The sequence below is a fragment of the Sus scrofa genome, chromosome 12 (genome assembly GCF_054392235.1).
Source record: "Sus scrofa isolate SSC_HxYL_T2T_F1_AM1 chromosome 12, Sscrofa_HxYL_maternal_Yorkshire_Landrace_v2.0, whole genome shotgun sequence".
In the NCBI taxonomy this organism is placed as follows: Eukaryota; Metazoa; Chordata; class Mammalia; order Artiodactyla; family Suidae; genus Sus; species Sus scrofa.
This window is the reverse complement of record NC_139394.1, coordinates 61,637,613-61,655,215: the sequence shown is the minus strand read 5'-3', so window position 1 is coordinate 61,655,215 and position 17,603 is coordinate 61,637,613. Positions and strand designations below refer to the sequence as shown.

Genomic DNA, 17,603 nt, shown 5'->3' with positions numbered 1-17,603 from the left:
CATGAGGAATGAAACCAAGTTTCCATGTTTCTTTTAAGGCAGAATGTTTCCTAATTGTCATCTTGAATAACAAAATGTAGGCCTTGGAAGCAGTTGCTCTGATGAAGCAATCCTGACGCCCCCCCCCCCCTTTTTAACAGCTGCATCTGTGGCATGTGCAGGTTCCCAGGCTAGGGGTTGAATCGGAGCTGTAGCCATCGGCCTACACCACATTCACAGCAACGCCAGATCTGAGCCGCATCTGCAACCCACACCACAGCTCAGGGCAACGCCGGATCCTTAACCCACTGAACAAGGACAGGGATCAAACCGGCGTCCTCATGGATGCAAGTCAGATTCGTTTCCACTGAGCCACGACAGGAACTCCTCAACTCTTAGATATCTGTGGGTCACGCTAGGGAAGAACTGGTATTTCATTTCCTAGTCTGGCTTCTGCCATAGGAGTCGGTTTGTGGTTTTGAATATTGGATCCCGTGTGGGGCCAGGCACGCTCCCTCACTAACTTAGGGAGGTGTGGCTGACAGAGAGTCAACCGCACGTGTTTAAAGTGTCCAAGCGTGAGCCCATGACCGCAGCAAAGACAGTGATCGCATCTGTCGGCCCTGAGGGTTCTGTTTGTAACCCCCCTGCTGCCCCAAGACCCTCTCCCAGGCCGGAGGCACCTGCTGATCTGCTTTCTGTCACCATTCAGTACTTGGCATTTTCTGGAGTTTTGCATGCAATGGAATCATGCCTTTGTTCTTCTGCATATAGCGTATTTTCCTTGTTTGCTTTCAGTGTTTTCTCACTAATTTTAAACATTTGACCATGATGTGCCTTGGAGTCATTTTCTTCATGTTTCCTGTTCTTGGGGCTCATTGAGCTTCTTGGGTGTCTCAGATAACAGTCTTCATCAAATCTTGGGAACACTGGCATTCCGTTGTGGCGCAGCAGAAATGAACCGACTAGTGTCCATGGGATGCAGGTTTCATCTCTGGCCTCACTGTGGTGAAGGTCCCAGATGCAGCTCAGATCCTGTGTTGCAGGCCAGCAGCTATAGCTCTGATTTGACCCCTAGCCTGGAAACTTCCATATGCCTCAGGTGTGGCCATAAAAAGCAAAACAAAAAACAAAAAAAACCCCACCAAATTTGGAGACTTTTTTTTTTTTTTTTTTTTGGCCACACCCATGGCATAGGGAAGTTCCCAGGCTGGGGAACAAACACAGACCCCAGCAGCGACCCACACCACCACAGAGACGACGCTGGATCCTTAGCCTGCTGCATCATAGTGGGAACTCCAAATTTGGGACTATTTGGCCGTTACATCTTCAACTGCTTTTCCTGTCTCTCTTCTTTCTCTGCCTCCTTGGCAGCTGTGGGAATAACATGCGTGTGGGACGTGCGTGTACATGTTAGGTCTCATCCAGTTGCTCCACTGCTCACTGATGCTCTGTGTTCTCACTCTCCTTTTCATCTCCGTGTTATTTTGCATAGTTTCTGTTTTTATGTCTTCAAGTTCATGAATATTTTCTTCTGCAGTGTTTTATCTGCTGTTAGTCTTATCTAGTGTGCTTTCCTCTCAGATGTCGTCTTCATCTCCAGAAGTATGCGTCTGGGCTCCATCCTGTCTTTTGAGTCCTTCCTCCAGCTCCTTGAACATAGGGAATGTGTTTACAGTATCTGTGCTCATGTCCTTGTCTACAAATGGGTCACCTGTGTCAGTGGAGTCAGTTTCAGTGAATGGATTGATCTCATTATGAGATGTGTATTCCTCCTGCTTTGTATGCCTGGTAAGCTTTGCTTGCGGGTGAGGCTTTGTGGATGCTACCTTTTGGAGACTGCATGTTTTTGCATTCCTATAAGTGTCAAGTGTTTCCAGCATCATGTGGTGGTGCCTTCTGCTTCTTTGGGGGGAATCTTTCCTTGCCTTGAGGGGGACCCTCTGCAGATCTCAGGAGCCCTCTTGTTGGCAGCTAACCAGCTGCGGTCTTGTGCTCTGCTAGTAATTCTAACCCTCGTGGCCTCTAAACCCTGAACTGCTGTTCAGTCCTTGGGAGACCACCGGCTCCAGTAGGGCACCCTCTCTACTGCCCTGGATGCCCTTTCCAGACGGTGTCGGGGTGCTCAGGGGCTGTGGGCCTGGATGCCCCGTCCAGACGGTGTCGGGGTGCTCAGGGGCTGTGGGCCTGGATGCCCCGTCCAGACGGTGTCGGGGTGCTCAGGGGCTGTGGGCCTGGATGCCCCGTCCAGACGGTGTCGGGGTGCTCAGGGGCTGTGGGCCTGGATGCCCTGTCCAGACGGTGTCAGGGTGCTCAGGGGCTGTGGGCCTGGATGCCCTGTCCAGGCAGGAAGCTTGGGCAGCTGTGGGGCTCACAGAGATTTCTGCTCTGCTCTGCCTAACTGTACAGCATTGCTTCTTATATTTACATTTTTAGTTGTGTCAGCAGGAAGGTAAATCCAGCCCCTGTGACTCCATCTTGGCTGTAAACAGAAGTCTCAGGAACAAGTTTATCTTGGTTATGTGGTGAACAACTCTGAAAAGTTGTGTTTGATAAAAATCAGGTTTCTCAGGCCCCTATACACCTTATCAAAGCATTGTTGCGAACCTCTGGGGGCCTCTTCGTGGGACCTTCCTCGTGAGGTTCTGGACAGTGACGGTGAGGGTGGCGAAGCCAGTGTCATTGTTGTATGAAGCCAGGTCTGAGCCGCAGCGTTTCAGGCTGAGCTTTAGGAGCCAGAATCCCAGCTGCACAGTTTGCCCCGGGGCTGAGCGTGGGGAGGGGCTGGGGAGGGACGCGCCCTTTGAGTGACTCTGGAATGCCCTTCTTCCTGCTCTAAGGTACTCAGAAACCAAACTGTCAGGCAGGAGGCTGCCTGGTGAAAAAGATGTAGGCTTTCTGCCAAGTATCTTAAGCCAACTGTTTCTTCTGTAGTAAATACAGAGTATCCCTATGAAAAGCACATCCAATTTATTAACTATTTTAACTGGTGGAGTTAAGCATTAGCTCCGCATTACATGACATTAGCTAACAAGCTGTTCTGGATAGCTTGAGGTCAAAAGATTCCAAATGTTCGCCAGCAGCACCGTGTGTGTGTGTGTGTGTGTGTGTGTGTGTGTGTGTGTGTGTGTACATACATATATAAATGTGTGTATGTATAAATATATAAACTGCCTATATATATATATGTGTGTGTGTGTATCGGAAAATGATTAACAGCCACTGAGCCCAAAGGAACAGAAATCATCCCTGCGGGATCCCGATACCCCTCCCCCAAACCAACAACAGCTCTTTGCACCAGAAGGACCTGATAGCGCATGGCGACCTTTGTAAGTGAGGGGAATTTCTGAAGGTGGGGAACCACGACCTCTAATCTCCTCCCTAAGTTAGGAGCCTCGAGAACAGTGGTGGGTATGAAGCCCATCGTGTCAGCTGGGAGACTGAGTCGCAGGGTTTGCTCCCGTCCCTGTCTTCCCACCTTGGGAAGGGAACCTCTGGCCTGGGCGGGGCAGTCGTGGCAAAGCCCCACAAGCCCACAAGATGGTGCTGTTTCCTCACGAAACTGCGCTTCTTTCCCCATCAAATCTCATACTTGTGTCCTTCCAGAATAGATTTGTTTTTTTCCCCTCCTCTTCTAAGAGTGAGAGGAAGGGAAGACAGCTGCAGTTGGTGTCTGGCCTCTTGAGTAAGGGGTTTCCTTCCAGCCTCTCTAACTTCTTGGTGGTTCCTTGAGTACATTTGTGGCTTTAAGTTGGAGGTACACTGTCCAGAGACCCCCCAAGGCGTCTTTTCTGGGCTTTGAAAGGGCTGACTGTGGCCCTTGGAGGGTTGGTAGCCTTGCTCTTTTCTGTTTGGTGCTGTACTTCGTGGCTACTATTTTGGCGTCCGTGGACTAGGCTCGTCTCCAGCAAGCCAGGCCACTAGGCAGGTGTTAGCGAGCCTGGCCGCCCACCCTTTGCTCTCTCTGCCAAAGCGAGAGCCCCTGTGTTCCGACCACGAGGATGGAGGACTTCTGTGTTTAGCAGCGTCTGCTCGAGCCGGTTCCTTCCAGGAGGTTGTTAGGGTGGCTTCAGTCACAAAAGATTAACAAAAAAAGCTGCTAAAAATTCCGACTTTAAAAATTAAATTGAAAACAAAATCCATATTTAAAACATGGTTACAGGTAATAGTTAAACAGACAGAGGTCACTTTTCATCTTTTCACTTTTTTCACCCTAAAAAATTGAACTCCTCCTTTTCATCTTTTATTGCAGCTTAGCAACTGCTAATTAAAGACTTTTCGTGTCCCCACTCTTCCTACCCACCTCCACTCCCCTTTGGTGTACAGGCGGGGCGGGTGGTGGGCTGACTTCACGTAGGACAGAGAATGGCCTCCCTGGGTAGTGGCCTGGGTGCCTGGGAGGCGACTTCGCGTTCTCTCCTCACTGCCGTGGCCTGCAGTCCGCAGCCTGTGTTCATAACAGTACTGGATGGCTGTCAACGTTGTGGTTCCCGAGAGAGCAGAGGATCCATAGTTCTCTCTGTGGACCCTTGGGGCGGGTCCGCGGGCTGCTGTCCTGTGGGCCGCACGTGGTGTAAAAGTAAGATTACATACTGCCTGCTGCGGACGTGTTGGCTGGGGGCTTTGTTTTGTCCAGACAGCGCACACCGCGTGCCTGCTCTATCCCGGGCAGGGTCTCAGGCACTGAGAAAAACAGCAGAGGGTCCTTGTCTCACGGCGCACATGTGCTGCAGAGGCGACTGTTCATTAAGTGCTTTTGTGTATGTGTGTGCATGTGTGTATGTACATAACATAAGTATTTATTAGACTCTGATGAAAGCTCTGGACAAAAAGTGCAGGGTGCTATGAAAACAGGCTGCACCTGCGTTATTTCTCTTGAACTTGCTGACAGTTTTTTGAGTCCAGTGCTACCATTAGGTGAGGACTGAGGCCCAGGAAGGTTGAGAACTATGTTCAAGATCGTGCAGCCGGGACGCGAATCCTAGTGGGTCTGACCAGAGACTGGGCTGCTTGTCCCTCTGCCCCACGGTCTGAAGGTCTCACAGCCACCTCCCTGGTGGGGACTGCAGTTGGAATTCCCATGTGAACCCTAGCTCCAAGGCCTTCCAGCTTTGTCTCCGGGCTCAGCTCCATGGACAAGAGGGCAGGTCTGGGGCATGATCTCGGGACCCCTCCATTTCCTACTCTTTGGGAGGAAAGCTGACTCGCTGTTAGACCCTAAACTCAAGACCCACCGGGCAGCTTCGAGCGTGTGTGGCTGCAGCAGCTGTGCTCAGAACGCACCAGGCTGTGTCACAGTGAGGCTCACAGCTCGCCTGGCTGTGCACTGCGACTCTCCCCTCCTCTTCGCTGATTTGCACTTACTTTTCCAATAAACACATTTTAAAATTTCCTTCCTTTCCTTCTTGGATTTCCAGATTTAGTGAACCATTGGGACTGTCGGGCTCCCACTGCTCGAAGACCCTCCTATAAGCAGCGAAAGCGTTAAACAGAAGGCGAGTAGAGAAAGGGCTCCTGCCCGCCTCTGGTCTCCACTCTCAGAGACACGCCACTTAAGAACATGGGGCCTCCAACCTCCGTGTGTCCTGGCCGTGGCAAGAGGCAGACCTGGGGCCTGGAGGTTCCCCTCGGCTTCCTGCCTTGAACCACCTATGCGGCTTCTCAGATCTTCCGGTGCCCAGAGCCTGGGGCCCGTCCCTTCTTCTCCGTGTCCCACAGGCAGGGGAGGGGGTTGAGAGAGCCGCGCAGGACTCACGGCACCGTTTCCTCCTAGGCGCAGTGGAGTCACCTGGATTCCACCCAGAAGGAGCAGTACTGGGACCTCATGCTGGAGACCTACGGGAAGATGGTCTCGGGAGGTGAGGGCAGGGTCCACCCGTGGAGGGGCCAGGCCCCAGGCCCTCGTGGACAGGCTCCTCAGTGCTCTCGGGTGCATCGGACGTGGTTGGGAGCTGGGGCGCGTGGGAGATAGAGGAGCTATGGTACCCAGTCCCAGGTCCTGGAGGTGTCCTGTGCCTGGGACAGCCCTGGTTCCTCCTGCCCCGTAGTTCCTTTCATCGGAAATGGGTGATGGGCGTCCCATTTTTCAGATGAAGAAAGTGAGCATCAGTTCAAGTCACCTGCTCACTGCCACGGAGCCCGTAAGTGCCGGTCACTCTGGTGCTCAGCTGTGGCCGGCCGCGTGCCTGCGCTTTTCTGCTGACCTGCAGGCCCGGCTGCCTTTGGGGTCCCTGTGACAACCTTTGTACCGGCCTCCCGGGTGTCTAACTCCACACGCTCAGAACCTTCTTTCTGTGGCCTTCGTGTATCCTGGCTGTATTTTGCACACTGGTGTCTTCGAAGCTCCATGCTGCCTTCTGGGAGGAGCGTCTTAGCGGCCTCCACCAGAGCCTTCTGATTCATTTCCCTTGACACTCAGGGCCCTCTTTTGAGAAACACCGCGCAGTCCCTGGCCCTCCGCCTTCATCCAGGCCCATATAGTATCTCTCTCTGTACCAGGCATCTCCAATCCCAAGCCTGACCTGACTAGCCCTGCTGGGTACGGGGCAGAGCTGGCAGGACTGCACCTGCATGGCAGTGAGAAGATCCCAAGACCCACCTGCACAGGTGAGTGAGCCTCCATCACTCCAGGGCCATCTGACCTCCAGTCATGAAATCGGACGTGGTGGCGGGGGGGAGGTTTTAGGACTTGGTTCCTATTACATTGGTCACAGCGAGCTGTGATCTGATCACTACAGTTTGAATGACCATGCACGGTCTCCTCGACTCTGGCTCTTGGGCTGTTGACACACATAGTTCATCATGGAAGACCTCACATCCGATTAGCTGTCTCACTCTTGTCTGTTGTGACAGCTTTCTTTCTCAGAGAGAATTAAGATTAGTACAGATTGAGACCAATACTGATAGGGGTCAGATTCCATTATAAAAAAAGATTATCTGGAGTTTCTGTCATGGCTCAGTGGTAACAAGCCCAACTAGTATCCATGAGGACGTGGGTTTGATCCTTGGCCCTGCTCAGTGGGTTTAGGATCTGGCATGGCCATGAGCTGTGGTGCAGGCTGCAGATGAGGTTCAGATCTGCCATTGCTGTGGCTGTGACATAGGCCTGTAGCTGCAGATCCAGTTTGACCCCTAGCCTGGGACCCTCTATATGCCACACGTGTGGCTGTAAAAAGACAAAAAAAAAAAAAAAAAGAATTATCTAACAACACCATTATTATTCTCCCTAATAAGAAGGTTCAGAGTTACTAGACTTTTCGTACTCTGGTTTTGGTGAATAATAACCAACCCACCCCCAACAAAATAAATAAGACAATCGAGCAGAGAAATAAGTTTTTGCTTATTTGCATGCACCCAAGTTTCATTAAACAGCAGCAACAATAAATCCTTCATATAAATCATTTAAGACGGGTGTGAAGAAATGCGAACTGGTTCTGTTGTAAAACAGCGGTCACCCTTTGCCTTGTGCATGCTTTTAATTTTGCTGTTACGTAAAATCAACTGTCAAACCTACCTCATCACCTACACACACACTCGCTCACACTCTCACCTCGACGAAAGACCCCAGATCCATGGAGGGAGAAAAGGAACGGGCTGGGAACTGTCTGGCAAGGCATCCTTTCTCCCCAGTGAGATCTGATGAATTCTTTTCCTTTGCTGATATACCAGAGAGAGAGCAAGTGTCAGGTGAGATGTATGGGTTTCACTTTCAGCCACACATTTATCATTAAACCATTTCACTAAGGTTCCTCTGGAGCAGCATTTTTCAAACCACATTTCATGACCAATTAGTGGGTTATGAAAATATTTTATAGGGTTGCAGCCAGCATTTAAAAAAATTGAAATGATAATACTGAATAGAAAATATCAGAATGTGGAGTTCCCGTCGTGGCGCAGTGGTTAATGAATCCGACTGGGAACCATGAGGTTGCAGGTTAGATCCCTGGACTTGCTCAGTGGGTTAAGGATCCAGCATTGCCGTGAGCTGCGGTGTAGGTCGCAGATGTGGCTCGGATCCCACGTTGCTGTGGCTCTGGTGTGGGCTGGCAGCTACAGCTCCGATTAGACCCCTAGCCTGGGAACCTCCATATTGCTGCAGGAAGCGACCCTAGAAAAGGCAAAGGAAGAAGAGAAAAGAAAAAAAAATATCAGAATGCAAATAGGAAATATCAGAGGTTGGGCTAAATAGTGTTTCAGGAAATGCGTATTCTGGATAAATGTGTCTGTACTTTATTTTGATATAAAAGTATTTCTTACCATGAGTAGCAGACAGAAAGTTTGGAAATGCTGCTTTATTTTATTTTATTTAATTTATTTATTTATTTGCCTTTTTTAGGGCTGGTTCCCAGGCTAGGGGTCTAATCGGAGCTGTAGCCACTGGCCTACGCCAGAGCCACAGCAACGCGGGATCCAAGCTGCATCTGTGATCTACACCACAGCTCATGGCAACGCCAGATCCTTAACCCACTGAACAAGGCCAGGGATTGAACCCGCTACCTCTTGGTTCCTAGTCGGATTCGTTAACCACTGAGCCATGACAGGAACTCCAACCTCACTTTTTAGAGCAGATTTAGGTTCACCGCTCAAGTGAGAGGAAGGTCCGGGGATTCCCATGCGCCCCCTCGCAGTAGGGTCTTACTTGGAATCCCCAGCTCTCGATGGCTCCATATCACCTCTCATAGGCCTTCTTTTTTTTTTTCCTTTGTCCCGCCTGCGGACAGGGTCCCATTAGATCTTACCTTGAAGCAGACCATGGAGAATGTATGAAGCCAGCCTGCCTTGAGAAGGCAAAGAAATGCCGTCGTAGGTTCTTGAGAGAGGCTGGGCGGGAAGAGAGGAGGAGCCAGCTGAGGTGTGCAGGACAGCCTGGGACGGAGCCCTGGGGAAGGAGCCGGGTGGGAAGTCAGGAGTGCAGGCCTGAGACAGTAAGACCAGGATGGGAAAGGGTGGTCCAGTCTGAAAGGTGCAAGAGCCAGCAGTCTGCCAGATCTGGACTCAGAGCAGGGGCAGAAGGCCCAGGAGAGAGTGGACAGGTGTTTGTTTGAGCTTCTGGAGGTACAGCTCACAGCTAAAGCAGGTCAGCAGGGGAGGAAGCCTCCAAAAGCATATGCTCATACCTCTAATCGAAACCCCCAAGGACTGCAAACATAGGTACAGCTGGCCCTTAAATAGCCAGGGTTTGAGCTGTGCAGGGCCACTTATCCTCTGACTTTTTAGTAAATTTGTACCGCACTACTGCACAGTCCACACTTGGCTGAATCCACGATGCAGAGCCTGGATCCACAGGGCTGACTATTACTCTCGGGTGTTGAGTGCACCGGGCTGGGCTCCCAACCCCCACGTTGTCCAAGGGTCAACTGAATTTGGAATATATTCTTAAGTAGGTATCAGGATACTGCAAGGATAGTAAAAAGTTTTGAAAGAAGAGTCTTCATGAGTGTTGGGTCTATAAACATTAAGGGTATGTCATTTTAAAAAGGGAAACTCATCAACATAGTGGGATACTGATGTAACAGTAGATGCACAGACCCATGGACCAGAGCAGAGAGCCTGAGGACAGAGGCCGGTCCATACAAGACTGACATGAGACGGAGGAAGCAGCAGCAGAAATCCATGGGATGAGTCACTCTTCTCTGAGCAGAAGCAGGAAAAAGACTGGGAGAAGGAATCAGCTGAAGTTTTTCTTTTTCTTTGTTTTTAGAGCCACACCTGCAGCATGTGGAAGTTCCTGGGATAGAGGTCTAATCAGAGCTGCAACTGCCGGCCTACACCACAGCCACAGCAACATGGGATATGAGCCGCATCTGTGACCTACGCCGCAGCCTGTGACAACACCAGGTCCTTAACCCACTGAGGAGGCCAGGGATCGAACCCTCATCCTCATGGATACTAGTCAGTTTCTAAACCTGCTGAGCCACAACGGGAACTCCCAACTTAAGTTTTATATATGTCACATAACAAAATCAGTCAAATAGATGAAAAAGATATAAAATATGAAAATAAAATAATAAGAGAGGAGAAAATGACTAAATGTTTGGCTCATGTCTAGCTGGGGAAGATTTTTATAAGTATAAAAGCAATAGGAGGCGTTCCTGTCGTGGCGCAGTAGAAACGGATCTGACTAGGAGCCATGAGGTCATGGGTTCGATCCCTGGCCTTGCTAAGTGGGTTAAGGATCTGGCATTGCCGTGAGCTGTGGTGTGGGTTGCAGACGTGGCCCGGATCCTGCGATGCTGCGACTGTGGTGTAGGCTGGCAGCTGTAGCTCCGATTGGACCCCTAGCCTGGGAACCTCCATATCCCGCAGGTGCAGCCCTAAAAAAAACCAAAAAAATTAAAAAAAAAAGAGCAATGGGAAAAATCATTAAGGAAAATCTTACAGACTTGAGTGTATATGAAAAGAAAGAAACCAGGAATTCCCACTGAAGTGCAGCAGGTTAAGGATCTCGTGGACGGATTCAGCACAGGTCACAGCCTTGGCTTGCATCTCATCCCAGGCACTTCCATATGCTGTGAGTGCAGCCATAAAAGTAAAAATTAAAAAAATTTTAAAAAGAAACCACAACTTTCTAGATTGTAAATAATCCCAAACAAAGTAACTAAACTGATGAAAAACCCTTTTCATGACCATGACATAGTCATGGCATTTGACTATTTTTCTTAATATAGAAAGAGTTAATGCACGTTGATAAGAACAAAGTCACTTTCCCGGTAAAGAAGTGGACAACAGTCTTAAAGTATGAAAAATAAATGTGAAAAAAACCGATCCTTTAATAACTAAAGAATTAAAATTTCTAACAATGAGAAACCCTTTTCCACCCATCTAAATGGCAGATATTCGAGACAGTCAATACCTAAGTACTGAACACTCGTCTCCCCTCTGCCCAGCCTCTCAGACGGGAGGATAGCAGGGTCCTTCTGGAAGTCAATTTGCCAGTAAATGCCAACAGCTTGAACAACACCCCTCGTTCCCGTTGACACAGTAATTCTACTTGGAGGAACCTCCTTTAAGGAGTGGATCAGAAACGTGGGCAGCATTGGTGAAGAAGAATGCTTGTCATTATCTTTAGCAGTAGAATATAATAAACAACTTAGATTCGTACATTGGGCGAATTCTTAAAATTCTGTCTTTACTCTTAAGTGTTTAGTGTGACATCCCCATGGGGGGCCATTAGTCGGCTCTTGGAAGCGGTATTTACAAAGGCCCCTTTAAAGACAGGAGGACGTGCCTTTGCACTGGAGAGGACGGTCCTGCAAGGCTCTGCACACGAACAAGTCAGGTCTGGTTCTCTAGGAGACTCCTAGGTCTCTGTCAGTAATTGGAAAGGCACTAACATAGGAAAGAGCAAGGCAGATAGCGTCTTTAGATCTGCAGGAAGAACGTAATTTTTAAAAGTTGAAGATAAATTCTACCACCAGAATGAAATCTTCACTCCATGCATCAAGTCGTAAGAACCAAAAACCTAAGTTATGATGCGCAGAGCACAGGTGAGCTGTTGTGTGAGTTAATGAGGCACAAGTGAATGCTGGATTCATGCACAGCCCGAGAGGTTCACCTGGACGTGGCAGCCTTGCTCTGCATCACAGCCCCAGTAAAGTGACACTGTTGCGTTTCATGAATGTGGGGGTTACTCGTGAACGGGAGAATCCGTGAGAAGTTGCTAAGTACCACCAGTTACAATTTAAATGCTACAAAGCCAGACAGAGAACTCTCTATACAGTGGGATGCGAGTCGAGTCGTGTGGGGAGAAATCACACACCGTGTGAACACATAGCACCTATGCATCAACTAAAGACGGGAGGGAAACGTCTCCTCCTGGCTGTTGCCTCTGGGGCCTGTGATTGAGGTCGATTTGGTTTTCCTCTGTGAGCTTTTCAAGTTGTTTTCATTGATCCCGTTTATCTTGTCTAGGTAAACAGATAAAAGCCGAAAACCTTTTCAGAGTACTCCTCACACCCTAGACTTGTTTTTCCTGGGCCTTTAGAAGCACTTGCTGCTTGTCAGCAGGGCCGGCCCCTGCGGCCTCTGTGAGCCCTGCTCTGCTGTCCCTGCTGTCCCTGCTGTCCCGCCGCCTCGGCCCCAGCGCCCAGTCACAGCCTGGGTCCAGGCTGGACAGCGTTTGCCTTCTTCCCTCACCGAGGCCCTCTTGGTTGAGGATGACCCCTTCTCTGAGACACGGCTTGGAAAGTCGGGCCGCCCCCTAATTGAGCTGTGCCACATCTTCTTTCTGCTCCCAGGGGCCCGACAGGAGAATGACAAGGAGAACCTCAACCTGGAGAACTGCAGGGACCAGGAACCTCCAGCTTCAGGAGAGCCACCTTCTCAGGCTTCCGTGGGCGGCCTCTTCGGGGAGGACCAGCTGAAGCACCTTGCAGCAGAAGAGAACCCCCCTGAGGCCCAGGAGAGCCCCCAGGGCGAGTGGCCGGGGGCCCAGCTCTCTCCGCAGGAGAGGAGTGCGGGGAAGCGGCAGAGTCCGCGTCTGCCGCGAGCCCCCCCCGGAGAGCCGTCCGTGCAGGGTGTGGAGGAGAGGAGAGAGGGCCCCCAGCGGGCGCAGCTGAGAGCGCCCATGGCCCAGAGAGTGCCCACCTGCAGGGAGTGCGGGAGGACCTTCTACCGGAACCCCCAGCTTATTTTTCACCAAAGAACTCACACCACCGCCAAGACGAGCTTTCAGTGCCCCACCTGCAAGAAAGCCTTTCCGAGGAGCTCAAACTTGGTGAAACATCAGCGAACCCACACAGGAGAGAAGCCCTGCAAGTGTGATTACTGTGGGAAGAGCTTTAGCGACTTCTCGGGGCTGTGTTACCACAAGAAAACGCACACAGGAGAGAAGCCCTTTAAATGTCCCATCTGTGAGAAAAGCTTTATTCAAAGATCCAACTTTAATAGACACCAGAGGGTTCACACAGGAGAGAAACCCTATAAATGTTCCCTCTGCGGGAAAAGTTTCAGCTGGAGGTCAAGCCTTGACAAGCATCAAAGATCCCACTTGGGAAAGAAGCGCTTTCAATAGCCAAGCTCTCCTGGCCCATTTCTGTCTCTGGGTCCATTTGAAGATTCTAGGCTCCATCCGGAGAAACTGCATCTCCTAGAAAATCTCCCTGTTCTCCCATTTTTTCATGGATTGGAGAGCAGAGGCGAACCTGGTGTCAGACCTGGAGGGTATCTCGGCCTCTGGATGGGATTTCACACGGGGTTGCTTTCTTGCTTCTCCATCAGGAGAAAGACAAGTCTTCATCTTTCAGCTGATCTCTCCTCGTGGACCCCCGGGGAAAGGTGTCATTAGGAGACCCCGTTTTAGGAGTGCTCTCCAGGAAGGGCTGAACTGCATGAGCCACAGCTGGCGCTCCGGGGAAGAACCTTTAGGACTGCGGTCCCAGAGCAGAGCAGGTCTTCTGTTCCAGAAGGGGTGCGTCGAGGCCAGTGAGCTCACGCCCACGTGTGGTCTCTGTCGCATGGGTGCCCCTTGTTTTCAATAAAGCCAGTCACTCCCGGTCTCGTTTGTGTCTGCAGTGTCCACCGTGCACTGACTGTAACTCACAGGCCCTGTGTGGTACTCGAGGTCCTCCATCAGCTGGGACGGACCCCGCAGGTTTACCGCTAGCAGGGCAGTGCTGGACACGCAGGTGTCCCCTTTCCATGCCCGCCTCCCACTCACTCTTGGGCCTCAAGTTGCCCCTCTTTCTCCTGGAGTCTCCCTTAGGCCATCCATCGTTTTGGCCAGAGTGCTCGGTGCTGTAAAAGTGTCTTCCTTATCTCATTTTGTCTGTATGTGTGAGGAAGAAATCAATGGTATTGATCGAATTTATAGCGTGTCTCGAGGTTTATTAACACATATATCTAACCTGTCCACTTGTCCTTGTCCTCCAAAGTTACGAGACCCAGCGTGTGCTGCTCTCGTACCGTGTGTCGGGCCTCTGCTTGCTCTCGGTGCCTTGTTCTCCGTGGGGATCAGGAAGGGTGGCACTAGTGGGCACACAGCTCTCTCCCCGGAGAGGGAGAAACTAGGCGGGAAACTACAAGCTGGCAAACAATGGGAAGTGCACTGCTGGTTGATGAGAGAAGAGATGGGATGCAAGCTGGCATTCCTGGATTCCAGAGGAGTCTGTTACCCCTCTTCTAGCATGCAGAGGAGGAAGAAGGCCCCTCCTTGAGGGATGCAGGAACCACAGGGCAGAAAGCAGGAAAACCATGGTGGAACTGAGGTTTATAGGATGGTGGGATTTCGTGTTTAGATCAGGAGGCCTCAAGGTGCAGTCCCCCAGCCTGCAGCATCGGCAGTGGCTTAGACTTACTGAGTCATACATTCTGAAGGGTGGGGCCCGGCAGCCTTCAGTCTTCATATTTTAACAAGTCCTCCGGGGAATTCTGACACCTGCTCAAGATTAAGAACCACTGGAGTTCCCCGGTGGCACAGCAGATTAAGGACCTGGCATTGCCACTGTAGCAGCTCAGGTTGCTGCTGTGGCATGGGTTCGATCTCTACCCTGGGGACCTTCCACATGCTGAGGGCATGGCAAAAAAATAAAAATAAAAAAAAAATTAAGAACCACTGTTCTAAATAGTAATTAATCCAAAAAAGCCTCTCCAAGGATATGTGGGGAAAATGATCCTAGAAGGAATGCAGAGCCCTCCCAGACAACATAACAAACAAACCTCCCGACAACATAACAAACAAGCCTCTCGATAGAGCGCCGTAGAACTCATTAAAACTGTAGAACTCTTGAGGCATCCAGAGAAAATTTGTTCCACGAGAGGACAATCTAGACAACTTTTGGGTAATAAGCTTTAGGGGACAGGTTTCTCCTTGGGCCCCTTAAATGAGCTGAAGGATGAGAGCGATACAAGGAAGCAGCCTACCTTGTTGAGTTTTGTCCTCAGCAAACAGCAGATGTTAGATGAACATTCTTTGGATGGATGCGAATTAGTGAGGAAGAAGCATTGCACACACGCTTCCCTTATCCTCGAAAATACGGCCCAGCACCTGCTTTTGTAAATAAAGTTTTACTGGAATGTGGCCACGCCCATTTATGTTTTGTCTGTGGCCGCTCTGGGGTTGAGCAGTTGCCCTGCAAAACCTGAAATGTTTATTATCTGATCCTTAACAGAGAAAGCTTGGTGATCCCCGATCCAGAGGAATTTTTCTCAAACCATAACGTGCGCACACATCACATGGGGGCGGGGGGGGGGGGGCGCGTGAAAACGGAGACTGATGCATGGGTGATGCTGGGAACTAGAGCACTGGGTGTAGGCCATGTAACGGTGTCAGGGCTCAGGTGTCTACGCCTGTTTCTCTTGGGCTCTTCGTGGTAATTCAGACTCTGCAACTCTCAAAGCCTGGACCAGACATGGATGAAGAAAAATCACTTTATTAGGGAAAGTTCGGTGTCAGGAAATTCTTCCCCGCTGGCTCCTAGTCCACAGCCCTCTAGCTCAGCCCCACTTTACGTATTTCCCTCCTAGTTCCCCCAAAGAAACCCTTCAGAACGGTGAGTGTTCCGCTTTCTTATCCTCACCCACGTGTCCCTCTGCGCAGCCTCCAGCCCACCTTGCTTCTTCATGGCTCTGCGGGAAGCTAAATCTGGAGAAGCAAGGCTACTCCAGCCAGGACCCACTTGGCCGGCTTCTCCTTTGTCTTGAGGTGGAAAGTCCACACATAGGTGGGTCCCCGCTGACACGTCTTGTACAGGGGGCAGGGGTAGACGCCGCGGCAGTCCTGCTTATCTGCAGGGATGGCCCTGAGGAGCACCACGGGCATGGGGGGCGTCAGGTCCTTGAGCCTTCCCTCTGTAATGATCCCGGCCTGAGGACAAGCACACGACAACGGCTCATCAGACCCAGAGCCCAGCCAGCCAGCCCTGCTCCTGTCGGCAGGTCCCAGTGGTGAGACAGACCCAAGGGAGACCTGGCCACCCTCAGGTCCACCCGCGACAGGTTCTCCCAACAGCCCGTGATGGGACCAATCTCAGGGGTGGAAAACATACTTCCGCTGTCTGCCAGCTTAAATATCTTCTCCAGCGTTTCCAAAGCTGTTATTCATCATATACAAATTAATCTCTTGGGAGCTTGAATCTCTCTTATTTTTTCATTCATTCCCTAAGCATTCTGAATGCAGCTCTTCGCCAGATGTCATGCTTCGGTGCTCTGGGTTTAAGGATGAGACACAGTTCCTGCCAGCAAGCACTTAGGGTTTTAAGGCTCCAGCCATGTCCTGTTCTAGGTGGTAGCGCCCATCCTCTTGAGCATTTTGACTTCTGGAGCAGTACGAGCTGTGCCTACCTGTACTCACGGAACAGGCACCTGGCCGATCTCTCGTTTTCCAGCGGGGGCCTCTCTCTGGTTCTCCGAGATACCGCCACGGAGCTGTCTGGGGAAATTTTTCCTGCAAGCCCTGAGGAGTGTTCTGAGGGACAAAAGGGTTCCTTGGTGAAATAAGCTTGGGAACTGGTACTTTCCACCCCTGGACTTGAAGCTTTGCAGCGCACACCGAAGACGAGACGTCCTGGGGGTGACGGAATGTTGATCCCATTGTTTCCCGAACTTATCTGCCCACAGGACGCTTTCCTTGCACCCTCTTCACTTCCCAGGGCACTGGTGTTCCATGAACATACTTTGGGAAACGCTGGTCCAGAGTGACTTGCAGGTTCCTCGCCTGTGTCTAGGTGATTCTGAGCCCCTCATACTGTGGACAGAACTTGGTTTAATTTCTATGAAATCTATTTAAAGGGAAGGCCGTGCCTCTTCGGTTAGAGGCTGGTATGAGGCATGGTTAGGAACAGAACGAAGGGCTCCTTTGTCCCCCACAACTGAGTGTTAATGGTAGCAGGTGGCAGCAGGGCTAGAACCTTTTTTACCCTGTATACCATAAAACTAACTCGTTTAAAATGTAAATTCAGTGGGTTTTAGTATATTTATAAAGTTGCACAGTCATCAACACTGTCTACATTCCAGAACATTTTTATCACCCCAGAAAGAAACTCTGTAACCATTAGCCGTCACCATGAGGAGGGAGGTATTGATGTCTTCAGTTGTTATGGTTGAATCATCTATCTCTTCCTTCAATTCTGACAGTATTTTGGGGGCCCTTTTGTTATGTGATCATGTATTTATAATTGTTATATCTTCTTGATGGACTGACCTCATTATTATAAACCCCCCTTTTTTGTCCTTTATAATTCCTATCTCTTCTATCTTTTCTCCAGTAACAATTTTTGTCTTTAAGTCTATTTTGTCAACTATTAGTCTGGTCCCCCAACTCTCTTTTGGTTACTGTTTTCATGGCATGCCTTTTTTCATCTGTTTACTTTCAATCTGTTTGTGTCTTTGAATCTAGAGTGTGTTTCTTAGGAGTTCCCTTAGTTGCTCAGCAGTTAACGAACCTGACGAGGATCCATGAGGATGAGGGTTCGATCCCTGGCCTTGCTCAGTGGGTTAAGGATCCGGCATTGCCATGAGCTGTGGTGTAGGTCACAGACACGGCTCGGACCCCACTTTGCTGTGACTGTGGTGTAGGCCGGCAGCTGTAGCTCCGACTGGACCCCTAGCCTGGGAATCTCCATGTGCTGGGAGCGTGGCCCTAAAAAGCAAGAAAAAAAAAAAAGTGTGTTTCTTGTAGACAGCATATA

At 50.3% G+C, this 17,603-nt stretch overlaps 2 protein-coding genes across 28 annotated transcripts in view; one reads left to right on the top strand and one right to left on the bottom strand.

Moving 5' to 3' along the window:
* The window catches only part of DNAH9 (dynein axonemal heavy chain 9), a 330,145-nt gene that overhangs the window by 1,773 nt on the left and 310,769 nt on the right, over positions 1-17,603 (bottom strand). For 7 of the 18 annotated variants that reach the window (XM_084986157.1, XM_084986159.1, XM_084986164.1 and 4 more), the window contains 2 exons: positions 8,718-8,857; positions 7,529-7,635 (listed from right to left, as the gene is read on the bottom strand). In XM_084986157.1, the coding sequence (XP_084842283.1) occupies positions 7,529-7,635; positions 8,718-8,857 (247 nt within the window). Of the gene's footprint in view, positions 1-7,528; positions 7,636-8,269; positions 8,858-12,814; positions 15,782-17,603 lie in introns of those variants that run through there. The other 11 variants (XM_021067883.2, XM_084986160.1, XM_084986161.1 and 8 more) reach the window with 9 other exon arrangements.
* The window catches only part of ZNF18 (zinc finger protein 18), a 36,764-nt gene that overhangs the window by 11,484 nt on the left and 7,677 nt on the right, over positions 1-17,603 (top strand). For 6 of the 10 annotated variants that reach the window (XM_084986174.1, XM_084986172.1, XM_084986171.1 and 3 more), the window contains 3 exons: positions 5,753-5,837; positions 6,478-6,585; positions 12,216-13,474. In XM_084986174.1, coding sequence (XP_084842300.1) covers positions 5,753-5,837; positions 6,478-6,585; positions 12,216-12,991 — 969 coding nt within the window. In that variant the 3' untranslated portion in view covers positions 12,992-13,474. Of the gene's footprint in view, positions 1-5,752; positions 5,838-6,477; positions 6,586-12,215; positions 13,783-17,603 lie in introns of those variants that run through there. The other 4 variants (XM_084986178.1, XM_084986177.1, XM_084986179.1 and 1 more) reach the window with 2 other exon arrangements.